This window comes from Pteronotus mesoamericanus, unplaced genomic scaffold, assembly GCF_021234165.1.
Source record: "Pteronotus mesoamericanus isolate MK-2021 breed Mesoamerican mustached bat unplaced genomic scaffold, CSHL_Meso_final contig_33, whole genome shotgun sequence".
In the NCBI taxonomy this organism is placed as follows: Eukaryota; Metazoa; Chordata; class Mammalia; order Chiroptera; family Mormoopidae; genus Pteronotus; species Pteronotus mesoamericanus.
Window position 1 is genome coordinate 4,429,832 of NW_026555135.1, and position 20,607 is coordinate 4,450,438.

The 20,607-nt window shown below is 57.1% G+C and overlaps 1 protein-coding gene across 2 annotated transcripts in view; it reads left to right on the top strand.

The window, feature by feature from the left end:
- MYO7A (myosin VIIA) overlaps positions 1–20,607 on the top strand; it is a 66,357-nt gene that overhangs the window by 22,153 nt on the left and 23,597 nt on the right. For both annotated transcript variants that reach the window (XM_054576158.1, XM_054576159.1), the window contains exons 13-25: positions 2,716–2,822; positions 8,647–8,784; positions 10,146–10,304; positions 10,718–10,810; positions 12,868–12,962; positions 14,007–14,091; positions 14,632–14,850; positions 15,329–15,436; positions 16,253–16,462; positions 16,829–17,032; positions 17,258–17,434; positions 17,926–18,015; positions 19,360–19,487. In XM_054576158.1, the coding sequence (XP_054432133.1) occupies positions 2,716–2,822; positions 8,647–8,784; positions 10,146–10,304; positions 10,718–10,810; positions 12,868–12,962; positions 14,007–14,091; positions 14,632–14,850; positions 15,329–15,436; positions 16,253–16,462; positions 16,829–17,032; positions 17,258–17,434; positions 17,926–18,015; positions 19,360–19,487 (1,813 nt within the window). The remainder of the gene's footprint in view (positions 1–2,715; positions 2,823–8,646; positions 8,785–10,145; positions 10,305–10,717; positions 10,811–12,867; positions 12,963–14,006; positions 14,092–14,631; positions 14,851–15,328; positions 15,437–16,252; positions 16,463–16,828; positions 17,033–17,257; positions 17,435–17,925; positions 18,016–19,359; positions 19,488–20,607) is intronic.

A 20,607-nucleotide genomic window follows, 5' to 3' on the forward strand; every position in this document is an offset into this window, starting at 1 on the left:
GGTGTGGCTCAGTGGATTGAGTGCCGGCCTGCAAACCAAAGGGTTGGCGGTTCGATTCCCAGTCAGAGCACATGCCTGGGTTGCAAGCCAGGTCCCCAGTAGGGGGCATGCAAGAGGCGACCACACACTGATGTTTCTCTCCCTCTCTTTCTTCCTCTCTTCCTCCTCTCTAAAAATAAATTAAAATCTTTTTAAAAACATTTTTAAAATTGTAGTAAAATATATATAATATAAAATTTACTATTTTACAATTTTTAAGTCTACAATTCAGTGACAAGTATATTCACAATATAGTGCAACCATCATCACCGTCCATTTCCAAAGCCTAGTCATCCCCCTGAGTAGAAGCTCTGTGTGCATTAAACAATAACTCCCTGTCCCCCCTCCAGCCTCTGGTGCCTGTATTATACTTTCCATGTTTATGTATTTGACTATTTTAAGCACCTCATATAAGTGGAATCGTACAGTATTTGTCCTTTTGTGTTTGGCTTATCTCACTTAGCATAGTGTCCTCAAGGTTCATACCTGTTACAGCCTGTGTCCTTTTAATTTATCTATTCATCTGTTGATGGACATTTGAGTTGTTTCTACCTTTTGGCTGTTGCAAATGATGCCACTGTGAACACAGTGTGCAAGTACTTGAGGCCCTGCTTTCACTTCTTTGGGGTGGGCTCAATGCTTTTTTGTACATATGGGAAACTGAGGCTCTCGGGGGTTTTTAACTGTCCTTACATGACATACCCATTGGGTGCAAAGCCAGGCCTAGAACCAGCCCCCTTACACACCGGAACTCAGCAACCAGACCAAGTGTGGGCTTTGAAGGGGATGCACTTCTATCTTCCTGGGACATGCAATTGGGTCCATTTTCAAGCTAGAAGTCAAGAAGAGGGTCAGAACACAGTCAAGTTCACCCCCTTTAGAATTCTTACAGGGTGTCAAAAGCCTGCAGACTGTGCTAGCCAACCCCACCGCTCCCACCCTGGTGTGAAGGGCCAGCCCCCAGTGGGCCTCAGTTGTGGGATGCGTCTACCTTGAGCTCTTGCCATTCAGCCCCCACGGATCCCACCCACAGCCCAAGCCAGCGGAATTCAGAGTAAGCAAAGAGCCATCAGTTTAGTATTTCCTTGTGTTAGTCCAGAGGCAGCAGTGTGTCTGGGAGCCATGCTGCAGGAATGGAATCTGAAGACTGCTCAGTCCTCCTTAAAATATTGGCTGTGAGATCCCACCCAGCTGTTAGAAAGAAAAAAGCCAATGTTAAGTTCAAGGCTGTTGGGCAAACCAATGGGTTCTTTGGTTAGAGTAATAGAAGACTATATTTTTCAGTTCAGTTCAACCAGCATTCACTAGGCATCTATTATGTACCAGGCTTCCTGTTGCTGAGGATACAGAAATGAAGACTGCGTGAACTTTACAGGAAATTATAGAAACATAGAATGTGAGATCTGGAGGGAATATGAGGGTCACCCACTTCTATGGATTTGCAAACTGAGGCCCAGAGAGTAAAATGACTTGCCTAAGATCAGTAACCAGTTTTGAGCTGCTTTAAGCAGTTCTACCAGCATTTTCTGGTTCTTGAAGTCCTGTTTTAATCCAGCATTTCATTTCTGACATGGGTGGCGTCAGGGGATGTGAAGAGAAGCAACAGCTGTTGAGTGCTGTCATCCACCTGTCAGATGAGGAAGCGGAGGCCCAGAGGGGACCTTCCTAGGGCCCCATAGCAAGCCTGTCATAGAGCTTTAGTTAGAGCCCTGTGACTCTGTCCCAGCTCCAGAGCCCGCCCTTCTACAGCCACGTGCCTCCTGCAGCTCACCCCTCCTCAGACCCCGGGTGGGCCGCCTCGCACCGGGACTCACGCCTGGGTCTACCAGCCGGGCGGTCTGAGTCCTGCGGGCAGAGGGCGCTGCTCCTCGGCAGGGTCCTCCTCCTGAGGCATCCCCAGCCCTTGGGCACTGTCTCCTGCCCCATCCTCACAAGGCCCCCCATGAACAAGTTGCTAACCCCCTAGTTCCTGGGAATGGCAGCCTTCTCTGGGGTCTGTGTGGTGCAGGAAGCCTCTCTGGGCTGGCACTGGGGGCCCTGGGTTTGAGCCTTAACTCTGCCTGTGGCTTGCTGTGTTGGGCACCTGATTTAAGTTCTCTGAACATCGGTTTACTCGCTTGTGGGATGAGAAGATAATTCTTGTTTGTCCCTCATCTCTGGTGGCGGGGGTGGGGGGTAGTAGGGGTGGGGGGGCTTTGTGAGCAATGGAGCTGTGAAGGCACATTGTAAAACAAAAGGCAAGCTATTTTTAGTTAAATTTTTTACTATTAGCTGGTACCAGATCAACAGTGTTCTCTCCTTGATGACACATTTACTTAATAAGGGCTTTTGACACCTTTGTTTAAAAGACTTAGGCCGCATTTCAGGCCCTGGGGTGGTTCAGTCAGGAAGGTGCTCACTCCCGGGGACAGATCTCCTGCCCGTCTCTCCGACCAGGCTGGAGCGGGGGCTGTGTGGTTGGGGAGATGGAGCCCCAGTTCTGGCTCTGCCCTCACGTCCTCTCTGACCTTGGGCCAGCAGCTGTCCTCTCCGGGCCTCCGTGTCCCCCACTGTAACATGGGTATGGGTGAACTCGGTGAATTTTGAGGGCCTTTGGGGGGACTTGAAGTGGGGTGAGCCTTGTCAGGTGGAGGCGGCCGGAGCTGGGAGGTGTGACCACTCTTTGCCGCTGCCCAGGCTTCCTGGAGAAGAACCGGGATACCCTGCATGGAGACATCATCCAGCTGGTCCACTCCTCCAGGAACAAGTTCATCAAGCAGATCTTCCAGGCTGATGTCGCCATGGTAACGTCGGGACACGCTTCCACAGGGCAGGAAGGGTCCCCAGAAGCGGGGCTGGTGTCCAGGCACCCCTTGTCCTACAGCTTCAGCTGAGCCCCCTTGGCTGCAGAGCCCGGGCGGTGCTGTCCTGCGGTTCTAGGCAGGGTGCGAGGGGGCCTCTGAGATCCTCCCCTCTGGTTCTTGTACTGATTGGGGGTGAGCGGGTGGGACGCAAGGCCCAGAGAAGGGTCGCATGAGAGAGAGGTCACAGACCAGAGCCTGATCAGGACTCAGTTTACCATGGGAGTCCCCCTTCCCCACCCGGACCTCCTACTGCTAATAGGGAACACGGGCCAAGGGAGCATGTCCAGCCTCAAGGACGTGGGTGGCTGTGGGTGTTCGGAGAAATGGCACAAAGACTATACATGCGCCACTCCTGGACCCCATACAGGGGTGGAGGGTTTCCCACTCTTTCTGTTTCCTTCGTCCCTGGAGTGGTAGGCTGGTGGACGTTTTTCTGCAGGGTTATATGCCTTTTTATCTCATATTTCTTCTTGTCCCATGGCTTCTGGGAGGGTGCACGGAGGGGCCCCGGGGAGGGCAGAGCCGCTGCCCCCTTGGGTGCCCATCCAAGCGCCCCTGATGCCCCCATCCCCAAGGAGCCCAGACCTCTGCCCTGAGGGTCCTCTTCCCTCCCTGGTGGGTTTGGCCCTCCATTTTCTGACCCGCCACGTTCTCCTCGCCCCTCCCCCCATCTCGCCCCGCACTGTGGTTCCTGTCATAGTTTCTCTGTGGCTATTCATCGGGCACTCTCCGCCAGTCAGCCGCCTCTGCGAAGGTAAAGACCCAGCGACCTCTGCGGCCCCTGGCACTAGGCTGTGTCCTTGGCCCCATGGACTGAGGCTTGGGGAACGGGATGGCTTTCTCCTCTCCTTCTTAGCCTTCTTCTTCTTTTTTTGAGTGTGTGTTTTTTTGGGGTTTTTTTTTTTTGTGGCGTGGTTTGTGGCGTGGTTTTGTTTTTTGTTTTTTGAGTTGTGTGTACTGCAGGCATCTCAGTTTCTTAAAGAAGGAAACTGAGTCCTAGAAAAGGAGGCAAGACTGTCCCAGCCGCCCCATGAACCAGGGGCAGAGCTGGGACCAAACCCTTGTCTCCCAAGTGGCATCAAGACCACCTCCTTCCAGGCCCTGCTCAGCGTGTCCATGTCTGCGCCGGGGTCGGATCCTCCGATAATGTTGTAGAGCAGGAGGGGCAGGTGTACTTCCTGCATTTTGCGGATAGAAAGCTCAGAGGTGGGGTGCGGCTCACCCAAGTCAGCCTCCTGGGGAGCTGGCAGTAGAAGCCGTCACCCCCGGACCTTCCTAGGCCCTGGAACAGCATCCGTGTCTCCTGACCAGCATCTTCAGGCATGGCTCCCAAAGTGCTTTAGGTCCCAAAGGTGCTAGAGACCCCTTAGCAGGGGGCATAGCTCAGCCATCTCCTTTGCCTCCCTTTTCTCTTCTAGCCCTTAATATCCTCTCTGCCTAATACTGACACCCTCCCACATTTGGTCTCAATGCTGAGCTCCACTTCTTTCCCACGTGCGTGGTACCCCCGGCTGCCCAGTGCCTCCTAAAGTTCGGAAATGATTCGTGAAAGCCACAGCGGCTGAGCAGGGCGCCCACACGTCAGGAGCAGGGAATGGATCTGGACAGCGGCGTCTCCTTTGCCCAGACATCGGCCCTTGCACCCCACCCCACAGGCTTATACTGTGGCTCAGTCAGTGGACAGGGTGAATGTAGGGCCACCACCAGAAGGGGGCCCCAGACACCTGAAGCACCAGCACCCAGCAGTCCCACCCTGACCCTCCTACCACAGGGTTGTGGCCTCGAAGAGACAGGTGCACCTCGGGGCTCTCCTCCTTTCTTTCCTCCGGGCCACCGGCCTCAGCCTGGCCCCTGCCAGGTCCGCCCTCTGCTTCTGGCCTTAGATGGTCCTGGAGCACCACTGAGCCCCTCTTCTCCTCCCCTCCTTTCTCCTCTCCTCCCAAGCACCTGGAAGCATCTGGGGACCTCTCCATAGAGTTTCCTGTTCTCAGGCTCCTTCCCCTGGACCCTGGGACTAGAACTTACTGGTTGAGGAACCATGGAGCAGTCCAAGCGTAAGACCCCAAGGTGTCCAGAAAGGGCCTGCTCCTGAGGGAGTCTTTGGAGCACAGAATTAGACACAGCAGTGACAGATTTGAAACCAATGACACCTACCCTTCTGGGCCAGGCTGTGCGCTCTGCACTTACATTTCTCACCTCACTGTTTATAGCAGCAGTGTAATTACCATTGTCCCCTATTACAGCTAAAGAAGCTGGGGCCCAGAGAGGCCTAGCTCCTTGCTTGAGCTCACACAGCTTGTAACATACAGGGATTGGATCCAGGTCTGTCTCAGGGAGGTATAGGGACTTGCTCAAAGTCACATCCAAGTGAGAGCTAAAGTGAGGCTTTTATGTCCCTGCTCTTTTTCATTGCACTGTGCTGTCTCTGTAAGCGTCCCCTCTAGGAAAGAAAAAAATGCATTGTAACTGCTAGAAATGTGATAGTGCTGTTAAAGGAACATTGAAATCAGCTTGGTGAAGTGCGAAGTCACAGTTTAGTACTCGCTGCAGTGCTTTCCTCGGGGTAAAAGCCCAGGCGCCTTCAGCCTGCGATCTGTACTCGCGTCCTGTGCAGGCCCCCACCCCCGACTTCCCATCTGCTTCTGGTCTCTGCCTGCCCAGGGCGCGGGCGGCCCCACCCCAACCGGTGCTGCTGGAGAGATCAGCTGGGCCACAGGACCATCGTTCTTCCAGGGCATTGAGCACCCAGATTAATGTCCAACCGCAGTCACATGTCCCCAGGGCCCTGAGTCCACAGGACGCTTTGTTCACTCTGTGCAGGTCGCCTCTCCTGCCTGCACACACACACGCTCCGATACCCACCCCTCAGATACCTTCTGTGAGTCGTGTAACACTGACTTTTGGACTTTTCACTTCTTCCTTTATCCCCCTCCCATTCCCAAATAGCTTCAGATTATCCCAGAAGACAAAGACTATCGGAAAGGACTGCCTTTCCCTTCCCTGATAGAAAGCCAATCAGAAACCCAGGTGGCCAGGGAGTGAGAGCAGACCCTGCAGCTCCAGAGCCTCATTCACTGCCTCCTTAACTCAGTCATAAATATTCACTGAGTGGCCATTATATGCCAGACATTGTCCTGCACTTTGAGGACATAGTAGTGAGCAAAACAGGAAAAACTTTCTGTCTGTATGAAACTTACATCCTAGCAGAAGGGAAAAGAGTTAATAAACAAAAAAATATATATATGTAAAGTATATATATAGTATATATATAAAGTTTTATAAGGTATAAAATATGTACAGTATGTCAGGTGATGATATATGATATGGAGAAAAATTAAGGGGTAAGGAAAGCTGGTGGTGGGGCTTTGCAATTTTGGATAAGGGGACGAGGAAAGGCCTTATGGAGACATTGATGAGGAGGTGAGGAAGCCAGCCATGAGCAGTATGGAGGAAAAGCACTGCAGGAAGAGGGAACGGCAAGTGCAAAGCCCTCAGGTGTTTCTCAAGCCCTAAGCCTGCCTGGGGTATTGCACGAAGCGCACAGAGCCTGGCGGGCTGGAAGGGGCTGGGCACGGTGGTGGGGAGGCTAGCAGCCCCGGGACCAGAGCTTGTGGGGCATTGTCAGTCCTTACAAGGACCTCGGCATTTATGCTGCGCAAACTGGGGAGCCATTGGAAAGTTTTGAGCCGGGCCAGCATGACTGTGTTTCAACAGCCTCACTCGGACCGCTGTGTCAATAGCAGAGTGGGGGGTGCTGTGGACTGTGGGGACAGAAGCAAGGAGGCCGGTTTGTAGGCATTGCCATGATCTGAGAGAGCCATGCGGGCGGCTTGGACCAGGCCGGCAGTGAGGAGGTGGTAAGGAGTCAGACTCTGGGTCTGCTTGGAGGGGGAGCCACGAAGAGGCTGCCCTATCAGATATGAGAGGAGTTGGGGACGGTTCCTAGATTTTTGGCCCAAGCAATAGGAAGGTGGGCGAATTCTGGGAGCCTCTGGACACTCGGAGCCAGTTCAGCACCGCTTCAGTTCAGCAGCGCTGTTGACCGTCAGGGGCCAGGCCCTGGGCCCTGCGGTGAACAAGACAGACCCACCTGTCCTCGCGGGGCTTACAGCTCAGCAGAGCAGACAGGCCAGCAGCACTTCCAGTGTGATGATCAAAACCAAAGAAGGGGTGTGCTGTGTGTGCTGTGCGTATGCTTTATTTGTCTCTATGTGCCGTGTGTCTGTGTGTTGTGTGCTGCGTATATGCTGTCTCCTCTTGTGTTGTGTTTGTGTGCGCTGTGCACATATGTATGTACTGCATCCATGCAGGTGTGCTCTGTGTGTGCACAGTATGTGTGCTGTGTGTGTTGTATGTATGTGCTGTGTCTGTGTGCTTCATGGGTTATATGCTGTGTGAGTGTGTCTGCGTCTGTGCTATGTGTCCTATGGCAGGGGCTCTGTCACAGCCTGGGCACAGCCCAACCTGAACAGCTCCCCCCTCAAGCAGGGTCACCCAGCGCTGCTGCTGGGTCAGGTTTGGGGACAGCCAACCTGACATTCCCCCTTCCCCAATGCAAATACTCCAGGCTTCTCTTGGCAAAACCTTAGAATAAATAAAACCGAATAAAACCAAAAACCAAAGACAAATAAAACTAAAACGGAGAACATGGCAAATTTTGGACTAGCAAGCGTTTGCTGTTTCTTGGCAAGTTTCATTTCAGCCAGGGGCATATCGTCACTGGGTTACACACCTCTGCCTCCCCCACATCCGTATCCGCGCCCCTGGCTTTTGGTGCTACAGGAGATCTGTTAAATTATGTCTCATTTAAGGCATAAAATCTTACAATGATAATCAAATTCATTCCTAAGAAATCCTCGTCCAAGAGAAATTGCCAGGAAGACAATAACATCAAAAGGCCTTGGAATAGAACCTGGTTTCTATGTCCAGTTTCTGGGTGTCAGTCTGAGGCGTCCGCTTTCTGTTTGTTTGCTGCTCAGGTCCTCCCCCAACAACCCCTGTTTCACCATATTTGGAAAGGGGACTCCACCGGGGCAGGGAGGTGCCGGAGTGCCTGGCGGGCTCTCCCAGAGAGGGTGCCGGTGGAGCACAGAGGCTGAACCTGGGGCCATGCAGTGGGAGGCCAGCCATGTGCTTCTTAGGAGGTTGATCCCCGCCCACCCGGGCCACTCAGCCCTTCGCTGATGCACTAATCCCACTGGGAGGGGAAGGCACAGGCAGTAGCCCCGCCCCCTCCCAGGTTCCCAGGTTGCTGTTACATACTCTCTTCACAGCCCTCTCCGCTAGAGAGGTGGCACTATTTCCATTTAGGAAAGGGGGGCTCAATGCGGCTTAATGACCTGTTCAAGATCACATAAGAGGTAGTGGGGCGAGAGTTTGAATTTAAATCTGTCTAACCCGTCTCTAGGGACAACCCCAGTGCCCTGAGGTGAACAAGTTTGGCCACTTGTTTATTCCTGGAAAGGGAGATTGGAGACTCAGAGAGGGTTGCACCTTGCCTAGAATCATCCAGCACACCAGGGCGGGGACCCAGGGCCCCCCAGTGCCCCCGCAGCACTCTTTCTGGCCCAGGTCCCAGGAGGTTCCCTGGACGGGGTACATCTGGGCTCCAAGCTCCAGCCCAGACAAGTGCCTGGGCAGCCTGCTTCCCTACGCTGTTCTCTCTCAGGCTCTGACCCCACTGACCTCCCGCTCTCCCTTCCCTTCCTGGAGAGCTAGAGGGGCACAGGTCAGCCCCTCCCATCGCTGTGGTCCATCCCCCCAGGGCGCCGAGACCAGGAAGCGTTCGCCCACACTCAGCAGCCAGTTCAAGCGGTCGCTGGAGCTGCTTATGCGCACCCTGGGTGCCTGCCAGCCCTTCTTCGTGCGCTGTATCAAGCCCAACGAGTTCAAGAAGCCCATGGTGAGCGGCCCGGGCTGGGGGGCCAGCCTGGATCTGGCCTGGACGGGGGGCAGGGGTGGCGGAGGGTGAGAGTGATGGAGGGGCTGGGCCGTGGGGGGCAGGGTGGGGGCTAAGTGATGGCCCACATATTAGAGCTGTGGGGCTGGAGGCTCAGGGAGGTTAAGGGGCTGGAGGCTGCAGAGCCCAAACCCTCACTGAGTGCTGCTCTCTCCTTCCAGGGCTCTGGGGTCTGTTGTTTGCCACAAGGATCTTCCCAGAGGCTGGGGGTGGGGTGGCCCCCTACTCCAACCGGGGGTTTGGGCTGGGACGGAAGGCGGGAGGCCAGGGCAGGGTCAGGGAAAGTGCTGAGGGGGAGAGGAAACAGGTGACGGAAGCCAGCCCTCTGCATGCTGGCCCTGCGCCCTGCCTGGAAGCATTCCCCAGAGTCGGCCGACAAGCCCCTTGGGGCTCAGGGCCAGGTCCGCAGGGGTGTGAGATTCAAAGGGGGCCCAGCGAGCTCCCTGTCCCAGCTAAAGCAGGGGGCGCGGGGGAAGGGGGCCAGGGCCCCGCCAAGGCGATTGGGTGCCGTGCTCCCTGCTCTCAGGTGTTCCCTGAGCCTCCTCTGGGCCTGTGTCCGCGGCCTGGACCTTGACAGCAGGACATCCTCACTCCTCTCCTGCCTTCCCGCCCGGGCCCCCTTCCACCGCAGCCAGAGACCAGAGTCCGCACTGCAAATGTAACCAGTCACTCCCTGCTGCCTCCCTAGCCAGGCCCCTGAGGGCCTTCTCCGCCCCTCCAGGACCCCCCGGCTGGCCCTGCCCTGCTGCCATTACAAAAAAAACTTTGTGCCAGTTAGAGAAAATGTATCTCTTTCTTAAGCACTTTACTGTCAGCTGCCAGAAAGTTGTCTAAATAATGACACATCCACAGTGGCTATACATGAAGAGCACCTCCTGGGGTTGCGCAAGGCACCCAGCACCTGCACAACCATGATGTTGACATGGACTAGCCTCCTCGGTCCCTATAAAGTCCCCTGCACTTTCAGGCTTCCACACCTTTGCACATGCTCCCCTTGCCCCTCCAAGTGCCCTCCAGGGCTAGAGCAAAGACTGCCTCCTCCAGGAAACCCCCTCCCGATGTCCCAGGGGGAAGTAAGCCATCTCTCCTCTGTACTTGCAAAGCACCAGCTCACCCCACGCGAGGGTCTCATTTCTTGCCACAATGTGGGTTTGAACTGCGGTTTCAGGTTCAGTCCCACCTTTGCTCCTCATCTGCCGTGTGGCCTTGGCCGCTCCGGGCTCATGTCTGGGGCTGAGGAAATGCAGAGCAGGGCTGGCCCCCTGGCAGGAGCCGCCAGCACTGATGCCCTTGGCTCTGGACAGCTGTTCGACCGGCACTTGTGTGTGCGCCAGCTGCGCTACTCTGGGATGATGGAGACCATTCGAATCCGCCGAGCCGGCTACCCCATCCGCTATAGCTTCGTGGAGTTCGTGGAGCGGTACCGAGTGCTGCTGCCTGGCGTGAAGCCAGCCTACAAGCAGGTACAGGGCTGGGCAAGGGCCCCCGTCTTCCCATTGAGACAGTGTGCTGGGCAGGACATCAGCTTGGCCACCTCAGACACAGCTGGGAAATCTGGGGGTCAGGAAGTGCAGCACCTTGAGCTCTTTGATGGCCATGCTTGGGGGGCGTGGGCCTCACACAGGTGGTGTGATGGGTAAGACCAAGGCGACCAAGTGGGCCCCGGGTGTTAGATGTGGGAGAGGGTTTGGCAGCCATCCTGCTGAGCTGAGGAGAAAAGCGAGGGTCAGGGGAGGCAGGGCCTTCCTGGGGTCACACACCCGGTCAGGGGCTGAGCGGGAGCAGGGACCTTTGGGAGCGGGATCGCCTGGCCCTGGGAGATACACTGAGGTGGCCTTTCCAACCGCCCATTCCCCGGTGCACCCCCCACCCCCAGGACGACCTTCGGGGCACGTGCCAGCGCATGGCGGAGGCTGTGCTGGGCATCCATGATGACTGGCAGATCGGCAAAACCAAGATCTTCCTGAAGGTGAGACAGGCTCTGACTCTGGCTGCCTCGGGGGCTGGGGATGCGCCGTCGCGGGTCACTGTAGAGAAGCTGCAGTCACAGATGGGGTCTGGCTGGGCCTTTGGATCCTGTCCTGCTATCTGTAATGGGGCAGCCCATTGTGGCGGGGAATGCGGCCTCCCTGGGAGGGGAGGAGCAACTAGTACTGAGCCCATCTGGGACCTGGGGTTGGGGTCCGAGCACCGATCCTGGGTGAGAAAACAGCAGACCAAAGCGGGCTTACCAGGGAGACCTGGATTCCATCCTGACCCTGGCTGGGGCTGTCTTCCCTGGGACTTTGTGCAGGTCTCCGGCCTTTCTGAGCCTCATTTTTCCCGTAATGGGATGTGCCAGAGGCAATTCTTGAGCATATCTTTAAGTCCTCTCTCCTGTGGTTTCCTGCTAGGCAGGGTTCACCCCTGGCTCTGGTGGGCCCTGGGCCACCTCCCTCACTCTCTTGTGCCTGCGGGCCTTTTCTACCCTCCCTGAGCACAAACTTGGAGCCCGCTGGCCCCCACCACAGTCTGGGCAGAACATCAGATCCCAGCAGCTGTGGCAGGGGGTAGGGCTGGGAGCAGGACACTGGGTTGTGGGGAGTCCTGGCCTTGGAGCAGAGCTTGCTGGGAGTTGGTGGTGGCTGGCCAGCTGCAGCAGAGACAGTGTGAGCTCCCAGCATGCCTGCTTCCCCATTTCCATTTCCGTTGTACTAGATTTCTGGTTGTTCTGGGTGACAGGGCAGGGCTCCTTCCTCTGGTGCCGTGTGGGGCCCGGGCAGTGCAGGACATCTGGGCGGAGGTGGGGGGGAGCCAGCCCTGAGCTGGAGGGAGTCCTGGGCTCCGGTGTAATTCCTTCCTGGCTGCGGGGCCGTGGGCCTGTCTCTTCACCTCCCTGAGCCTTCATTTCCTCGTCGGAAAAATACGTGCGCTGTTTCCTGCCTGTGCACCTCACAACTGCCTGGGCCGCAGCGGGAGTTTTTGTCCATGATCTATTTAGTCGTCCCAGCAGCCAGTGATTATTACGCCCATTTCAGAGGCTCAGAGGGAAGTGAGTTGTCCAAGGGCAGGCCTTGGGCTCGCAGCTGTGCTTGCTGTGATGCCTAGCCCATGCAGGTAAGAGAGGGGAGGCATGCAGCAGAGTGGCACGTAGAGCCAGACAGCTCTGAGGACATCACTGTCCCCATTCTCACCTCTCTGGGCTCCTCAGAAATGGGCAGTGGTTTCCAGAGCCTCACTGGCCACTTCTCATTCCTTTACTCACTCGTTCAGACAGGCTTGGCTGAGCAGCTCCTCGGCGCTGAGCCCTGTCCGCAAGAGGTGTGGCCTGTGATTAACTGGTGGATGAGGCTCCCCGGCCAGAGACACAGTCTCCCCAGGGCAGGGCTCCTGTCGGCCTGGTTCCCTGAGGCCTCACTCCAGCACCTAGCACAGTGCTGACAATGAGACATTCAATTCCTAGGTATTGAGTGAATGATGAGGTTTTGTCTAACCTGAGTGAGGGTTTGGGGTTCAGAGGTGAGGAGGACAGATCTGGAGAAGTTGGTAGGGCCTGGCTCATGGAGGGGCTGAGTGCGGGGGGAGGAGACTGGGCTTGACCCCGAGAACCATGGGGTATCACTGTAAGATTATCGCCATATTTGTTTTAGGAGGGGCCCTCCTTAGGGAGGGCCATGGGGGAGCAACAGAGGCCAGGAGACCGGTTAGGAGGCTGCTGCCAACATCCTGGAGGGATATGATGGTGGCCTGGCCCAGGTTAGGGGCTGATGTGACAGAGACAGCTGGAAAGGCACAGGATGAAGCCAGTGTGTACGCCCATTGCACCCTCTGACTCCATCCAGTCAAATTAGGCTCCTCCTGCTCCATTTGTCCCACGAGCACCTACCTCTCTGCGCACTGGTGGCTGTGAGAGGCTGCCCCATGGAGCCAGAGCAGGGCTGGGAGCCTGTGGGACCCACCCAAGCCCTGGCCTGGAATCCAAGGGAAGGGAGAGGGGGCCTTCACTTGGGTTTCTGGAGGCTGCTGCTCAGGAGCTCCGCCCTCCAGGACCACCATGACATGCTGCTGGAGGTGGAGCGGGACAAGGCCATCACCGACAGGGTCATCCTCCTCCAGAAGGTCATCCGGGGATTCAAAGACAGGTACGTACCGGGACCAGCTCCTCCCCACCTCGACACACACACACACACACACACACACACACACAGATGAACACACAGACACATGATTTACACAGGCACATACACGTGGGTTCACAGGGCATACACATTTGGACACTCTGTGGTCTCGGATGCCTGCTAAAATTTCTCAGAGGAAGTTTGAGATTTTATAAATTACAAAGTGTGCTTCATATTCCATGTAAGAGACATGTGTAGCTGTGACAGGTCATGAATCAGCAGGCCTGGAGTGTGATTCAGGCTCCGCAAAAATCCACAACCTGCCCCTTTTGCAGTTCATCTGGTCCTCCCTCCCTCTCTCCATCCATCCGTCCACCCACCTACCTGTCTGTTCATCTGTATGTCTGTCCATCCATCTATCCATTCCCTCCCACAGTTGCTCACTTGCTCACATGTGCATCTAGATAGCGGCTTCCTGGTTCATTCACACACGGATGTATTCATCTTTAACTCCTCCTATAGTGATTGCTACATTCAGCAGGCTGTTTTATGTGTGGTCTCTTTGTCCTTCATCAGGTTGTAGGTGACTGTCATCGTGTAGAAGCCATCTAGTGTGTGCAGAGGAACAGGACTGAGCTCACTCAGTCTGACAATGGGCTCTAGTTCCAACCTCGAGTCTCAGTTTTCTCATCTGTAAAATGGGGAAGTTTGACAGTAGAGAATGATGTTCAGAGTGTTCAAATCCTTTAATCTCTTAATCGTTTTTCATATTATTTTATTTACTGTTATTCATACATTTATTCATTCAACAAACACCTTTGGAAAGTCTCCTTATTGGGCTCCCGTGACAAGTCTATGAACAGGTAGGGCGGGTATCATTCTACCTACTTTATGGATGAGGAAGTTGAGGCAGAGAGGTGATACGCTGCTGTCTCTCGTCATTTATCTGGAAGACACAGAGCTGGGACTAGCCCTGCTCTCCCGATCCCAAACCCCACCTGCACCCTGGCTGCCTCTGGACGCCATGCCTCTGCTTTGAGGATCTCCTTCATCACACTGCTGTTTCAGGTCCAACTTCCTGAGGCTGAAGAACGCCGCCACCCTGATCCAGAGGCACTGGCGGGGCCACAACTGCAGGAGGAACTACGGGCTGGTGAGCCTCCCCGAAAGGGCCGCTCTTGGCCCCACAAAGCCTTTGAACCCCCCTGTCCCGTTACCATAGCAGCAGGATGTACCTGTGCCTGGAGACTGGGCAGCCTCTTGCCACTGCCCCAGCCTGCCTCTACCATTTCTCCAGCCCAAAGTCTGGTTTTGTGGTTTTTCCCCCACCTGGTCAGCAAGGGTTAGGTTTTTCTCCTGGAATGTTTTGATGAGTGTGAGCACTAGGTCATTAGAGACCTCAGAGGGGGCCAGAAGCAGGTGTGTCCCACTGACCTCGGTGGAACGGCTGGGCTCCAGGCTGGGGAGGCAAACAGGAAGGAGAGCATCTTCTAGTCTGAGGTGGGGTGGGGAGGAAGCCAAGGCCACTCCCTGGGAAACTTTCACCTGGGAGGAGACATCTTAGACCTGGGGAGCCCTAGTTCAAGGAGGACAGAGCTGTTCCTTTGGGGCGTGCCAGCGGGAGAGAGGGCCCAGTGCAGGGACTTAGGTCCTGTGGGCGAGTTGGGGCTCTGAGGGGACATTGTCCTTGCAGATGCGGCTGGGCTTCTTGCGGCTGCAGGCTCTGCATCGCTCCCAGAAGCTGCACCAGCAGTACCGCCTGGCCCGCCGGCGCATCATCGAGTTCCAGGCCCGCTGCCGGGCCTACCTGGTGCGCAAGGCCTTCCGCCACCGCCTCTGGGCCGTGCTCACGGTGCAGGCCTATGTCCGCGGCATGATCGCCCGCCGGCTGCACCGGCGCCTCAGGGCTGAGGTGAGGAGTTGGGAGTCCACAGGACCTGAGGGCTCCCGGCCCTGCGGCGGGGGGCGGGGGGCGGGGGGGGTGGGCGGAGGCGTCCTCTGAGGGGCCCTGCTCCACCTCAGGTGGACAAATCACCCCCACTTGTTGGCTGAGACTAAGAGCTGTGTCTCCTCTGAGAAATGACAAAACTGGGGCCAGACCCCGCATTTTCGCTCTTCCTGCTGAGGGCAGGGCTGGGGACTCCAGATACTGTTGTGACTCTTTGGGAGGTCGAGGTGAACCTGGTTTGGTTTGGGGGTCAGTGTTGCCCCTGGCCTGCTGTGTGACCTGGAGAATTTCTCAGATGCCTCAGTTTCCCTGTCTGTCAAATTATTTGGTTAATTTGTTCCCAGTCCCAGAGCTCAGTCAGGGCGAGGTGGGGTAGGACTGGCAGGAAGCACTGTGACAGCTCCACACGGTTCAGTGCCCACCCGGCTCTCCCTTCCCTCAGTACCGGCGGCGCCTGGAGGCTGAGAAAATGCGGCTGGCGGAGGAGGAGAAGCTCCGGAAGGAGATGAGCGCCAAGAAGGCCAAGGAGGAGGCGGAACGCAAGCATCAGGTGAGCGGTGAATGCCCCAGCCCTTAGATGCCCATTCGCTGGTTCAACAGCCTTCACCCAACACTGGCTGTCCTTCCGCCGGCTGTGCTGCCGCCTCCTTCACCTGTACACTGGGTGCGGGGCCCCGGGCCAGGACAAAGCTTGGAGGCTGTGATCCTCAATGTGGGTCCACACCCCCGGGAGCACCTTTTCTAGCTGGGAGACATACCTCGACAAAAAGCCTGAGCTGGGGTGAGAGCACCCAGGATGGGGCCACCAGCCACGCGTGGCGACTGAGCGCGTGACATGGCATAGCACTCTGAGCATAGAACACACCCTGGATTTTGAAGACAGTAAGAGAAAAAGGGATATAAACTATCTCAGGACTATTTTTAAAATATTAATTACATGTAGAGGTTACATTGCGTTCAATATAACATAGTAAAATTGATTTCATTTATTTCCTTTCACTGTTTTAAATGTAGCTGCTACATACGTGGCTTGCATTAACTTCCTGGTGGGCGGTGCTGGTCTAAAGCCTTGGCCCAACCACTGTGGGAGTTTTGGCTGGTGGAGTTCCTTCCAGCTGGGGAGGCACGAGCAGCCTTCCTGGAGGCAGCGTTCCGGCTGAGCCCCGGAGGGCAGGCGGCGTGACTGTCTGGGCATCTGTCCGCACTAGGCTCTGAGGCCCAGGGTCGGGAAGCCCAAGGCGCAGCCCTTCTCTGTGACCCGGAGGCCAAGGAAGGAGTGTAGGCTGGGTGCTGCAGGGGCCCTTGGGCGCCCCAGGGAGAGCTTGTTCTCTGAGGCTGTCTCCCCTGCATCGCCCCCACCTCCCAGGAGCGCCTGGCCCAGCTGGCTCGCGAGGACGCCGAGCGGGAGCTAAAGGAGAAAGAGGAGGCTCGGCGGAAGAAGGAGCTCCTGGAGCAGATGGAGAGGGCGCGCCACGAGCCCGTCAATCACTCAGACATGGTGGACAAGATGTTTGGCTTCCTGGGGACTTCGGGCGGCCTGCCGGGCCAGGAGGGCCAGGCACCCAGCGGCTTTGAGGTACCAGCCCGGGAACAGGGGCTGGGGACAGGCCTCCGTGTGATGGCTGTGCCCTCTCGCATTAACATCACCTGGTTCTCCCTGAGCAGAGGGCAGCAGCAATGACCTGGGTCAGGGGCCATAGGTCCTAGGCCCTGTTCAGCCAACAATCTGCCTTGTCAAGTCAGTCACTGTCCCTGTCTGGGGCCACTCACAGATTTTTACTCATTTGTGTACAGAGGACTTACCAGGTTCTGTCTAAGCGGTGGACAGGACGGCACAGTGCAGCCTGGCTGAGGAGGTGCTGGCCGGGCGGGTGCAGGTCGGGGGACTGCAGCCCGGCCCCGGGTCTGCCCCCACAGCAGAGAACCCTTCTCGCCGCCGCAGGACCTGGAGCGCGGGCGGAAGGAGATGGTGGAGGAGGACCTGGACGCCGCCCTGCCCCTGCCCGATGAGGACGAGGAGGACCTCTCCGAGTATAAATTCGCCAAGTTCTCTGCCACCTACTTCCAGGGCACGACCACACACACCTATAACCGGCGGCCACTCAAGCAGCCGCTGCTGTACCATGACGATGAGGGCGACCAGCTGGTGAGGCTGGGGCGGTGCTGGTAGCAGGGGTGCTGAGGGGCGCCCCCTGGCGGGCTGACTCTACTGGGCCCCCAGCCTGGGGCCGGGCCACGCGGGCAAGATTAGGGACACTCAGCACAGCGGCTCCAGCCCTCCCCGCCCCCGCCCCCACCGCCCCAGGCTACTTTGATGGCCTCAGCTCTATCCTGCACTGGGGCCCTCTGACTTGCGTGGCTCTGCCCCCAGGCAGCCCTGGCGGTGTGGATCACCATCCTCCGGTTCATGGGGGACCTCCCTGAGCCTAAGTACCACACAGCCATGAGTGACGGCAGCGAGAAGATCCCTGTGATGACCAAGATTTACGAGACCCTCGGCAAGAAGACGTACAAGAGGGAGCTGCAGACGCTGCAGGGCGAGGGCGAGGTGAGGTCCAGGTGCCCCTGCCGATCGATGGCCCTCCCAGTGGGCAGGGCTGTCCAGTGTCCCTGACCTCAGGGTCCTCAACAGGAGAGCCACCTCAAATATGCCTCTGCCTCATCTCTCTGACCCCAACTCTCTTCTGCCTACTTGTGGGAACAAATGTCCGAGTGTTTTGTGAAATGTCAGGTGTGGACCACAAGTGAGTGAGGCCACGGAGCAGAGCCGGTGGGCTTTGCAGCCAGAGCTAGTGCCAGTGCTGGCTCACTGGGGGTCATTGGGCAGGTTACTACGCTTTTCTGAGTCTCGGTTTTCTCTTCCGTCACTTGGCTGGTGGTAGGGGGCAGAGTGGGGGGTAAGGGGTGGGGGTGGCAACGTGGGGTTTGCCTCGTAAACAGTGTGGAGGTGAGACCCTGCTCCAGCCATCGCCCCATTGTCGGCTGAGCTTGTCATTACTTTGGCCCCGTTGCTTGGCCCTGACCCCGATTGTCCTGCAGGCCCAGCTCCCCGAGGGGCAGAAGAAGAGCAGCGTGAGGCACAAGCTAGTGCACTTGACCCTGAAGAAGAAGTCGAAACTGACAGAGGAGGTTAGAGCAGACTCAGAGCTGCCTCAGGTGGCCCAGGCCGTGACAAGGCTGGTTTTGGGACCCACGGGGATGGGAGCGGGGGTCTGCACTGCCTATCCTCAGGGTTCCGGGATGGCAGGTGACAGAACAGCATAGGGGGTGACTGAGAAGGCAGGAAGTGGGCAGGGAGCTCAGACTGGGGCTGGGTCAGGGAGGGCTTCCCAGATGAGGGGACCGTGATGGCTGGGGAGGCTGGAGTGGCTGACGGTGAGAGGGAGGACACTTCCTGCCACTGCGGTTGATCTCAGGACCTCTCTGTGGGATGAGGGCCCTCAGGGCGTTAACACTATTGATTTGTTTGAACTCATTGGTGTAGTCACCTTGCCTTTTCTGAGCACTGTCTGGGCCCTGTGCTCCAGGGTCGTTCAGGCTGGAAGCGCAGACGGACACAAACCAAAGCGTCCACAGCGCAGGGGAACGGGCTCCCTGTGCCCTACCTCGGCGCGCGCCCGTCCCTCCGCCCAAAGTTCCTCCTTTCTCTTCTCTGCCTGGTGGTGACCTCTTCCCGGAGCCCTGTGGGACCCCTCTACAGCCATCAGGCCCCTCCCTGGGGCTTCCACACCCTGCTTTGCCTCTGTCCTTGTCCTGTTCCCCACCTGAGGCTCAGATCCAGTCATGCAGTCACATAGCCCCAGATTTGAACCCCACCTTTGTCATGGGGTATCTGAGACACCCAGGGAAGAAAGTGCCCCCTCTGTGGGTCCCTGGGGGGGTGGTGCACAGTGACAACTGTGAGCGCTGTGTGGGTGTGAAGACCCCCCCCACCCCTTCTATTTGGAGAGGCACGTTCTCACTGCTCGCCCCCTCTCTCTCCCCCCGTCTCCGGGCTGGAGCTGTGGGCTGTGTGAGGCCAGGCCGGGGGCTGTTCACACAGTGGGGCAGGGCCCTGGTGACAGGTGACGGGGGCTGGGGAATTGGGGCCCAGGGAGTGCTCGGGGTGTCAGAGCTGCATGTGGGAGCCCCTGGAGAGGTAGGGGTCCTGCCAGGAGTCAGAGGAGCAGGTCCTTGTCCTGGCTGAAACGGACCCCCTGGGGTAGGGGGTCAGGGTAGGGTGTCAAGGAGGCTGCTGCAGAGGTGGGAGTCACCAGGCCAGGGCGCCTGGCCTTGTGGGCCAGTCATTGATCCAATCAATGCCTGTTCTACATGGGGTGGGGTTTGATAGGACGGGGGTTATGAGGTGTGACTGGTAGGAGCCAGCTTTTCTGGCCTCTCCCAGGATTCCGCTGCGGGGGGCAGGCTCAGGCAAGGCAGGGTCCCTCACTTCCCCCTGCCCGAGTCAAGCCTTGTCTCTTCCCTGCGGCCCAGGTGACCAAGAGGCTTCATGATGGGGAGTCCACAGTGCAAGGCAACAGCATGCTGGAGGACCGGCCCACCTCCAACCTGGAGAAGCTGCACTTCATCATTGGCAATGGCATCCTGCGCCCAGCTCTCCGGTCAGCACCCAAGGGGCCGGGGTGCAGGGAGGGGCGGCTGGCTGGGGAGGCTCCCCGCACTCCCTGGAGTGCGGCCCTGAAAGGTTTTTGGTGGCTGAGTTGTGGCTCCGTCACCTTAGCAATAAGTTAAGGTACACAGACCTGGGTTTAGCTCTGCTGCTAGCAAGTCATGTGACCTTGGTTGAGTTAGTTTCTCTCTGTAAGCCTCAGTTTCTTCATCTGCAAAGGGGAATAATAATAGTGCATGACTCGTAGGCTTGTGGGCAGATAAGCCTATGGAAAGAGTGTAAGGCAGGAGGAACTCAGTGAGTGGTAGCTCTTGCTATCATTTCATTCCCCGTGCATTTTCTGCTTCAACCCCATCCCTGCCCCTCACCTTCAGTGCCCCTGACCCAGACCCGTGAGCAGGGTCCCTGTGGTCAGCATGCCTGGCAGTGCCTTCCTCACCCAGGCTGGGAGAGGCTCCCCTCAGGACCCTGGGGTACTGGGGAAGCGACAGATGATCAGGGAGTCACCAAGAGCAATGAAGGAATCAGCTCAGCTGGGTCAGTGGAGGGAAAACAGGACTTTTCTGAGAGCTCTACCTGCACAGGACAGCTGGTTAGGAGAGCTGGTCCTGTGAACTTGTGTATGCTGCCTGGGGGGACAGCAGCATGGGGCTGGGGGGCTCGAGGCCATTTTACCGATGGGGGAACTGAGGTGCGGAGACGGGAGAGACTTTCCCAGGGGTCACTAGCCGCCCAGAGCTCCTCCTTCCCCCAGGCCTCCTCGCATTGCTGCTCGAGGCCGTCACGACCTCCAAGAGATGGTCACAGCGCCCAGGGAAGATAGGACAAGAATTTGTGACCCAATTACCTCAACGGTAGACCTAAAGTGGTCACTTCTAGAGAACACAGTGCCAGGAGTCCTGGGCCAGGATTTGAAAGGCTGGGGTACTGACCCCCTGGAGGACCAGAGCTGGCCCCTCCTTTACCTGGGCCTGGGTGTCCCCATAGGTCCGTGAAGCGATGGGGCGAGGGGTTCCGAGCTGCAGGTGATAAAGTTTTCGTTGATCTGTGACCAGATGGAAAATAAGGATGTTTCTAAAGCTAAATTATTTAAAGGACTGTTCTGCGTTCTG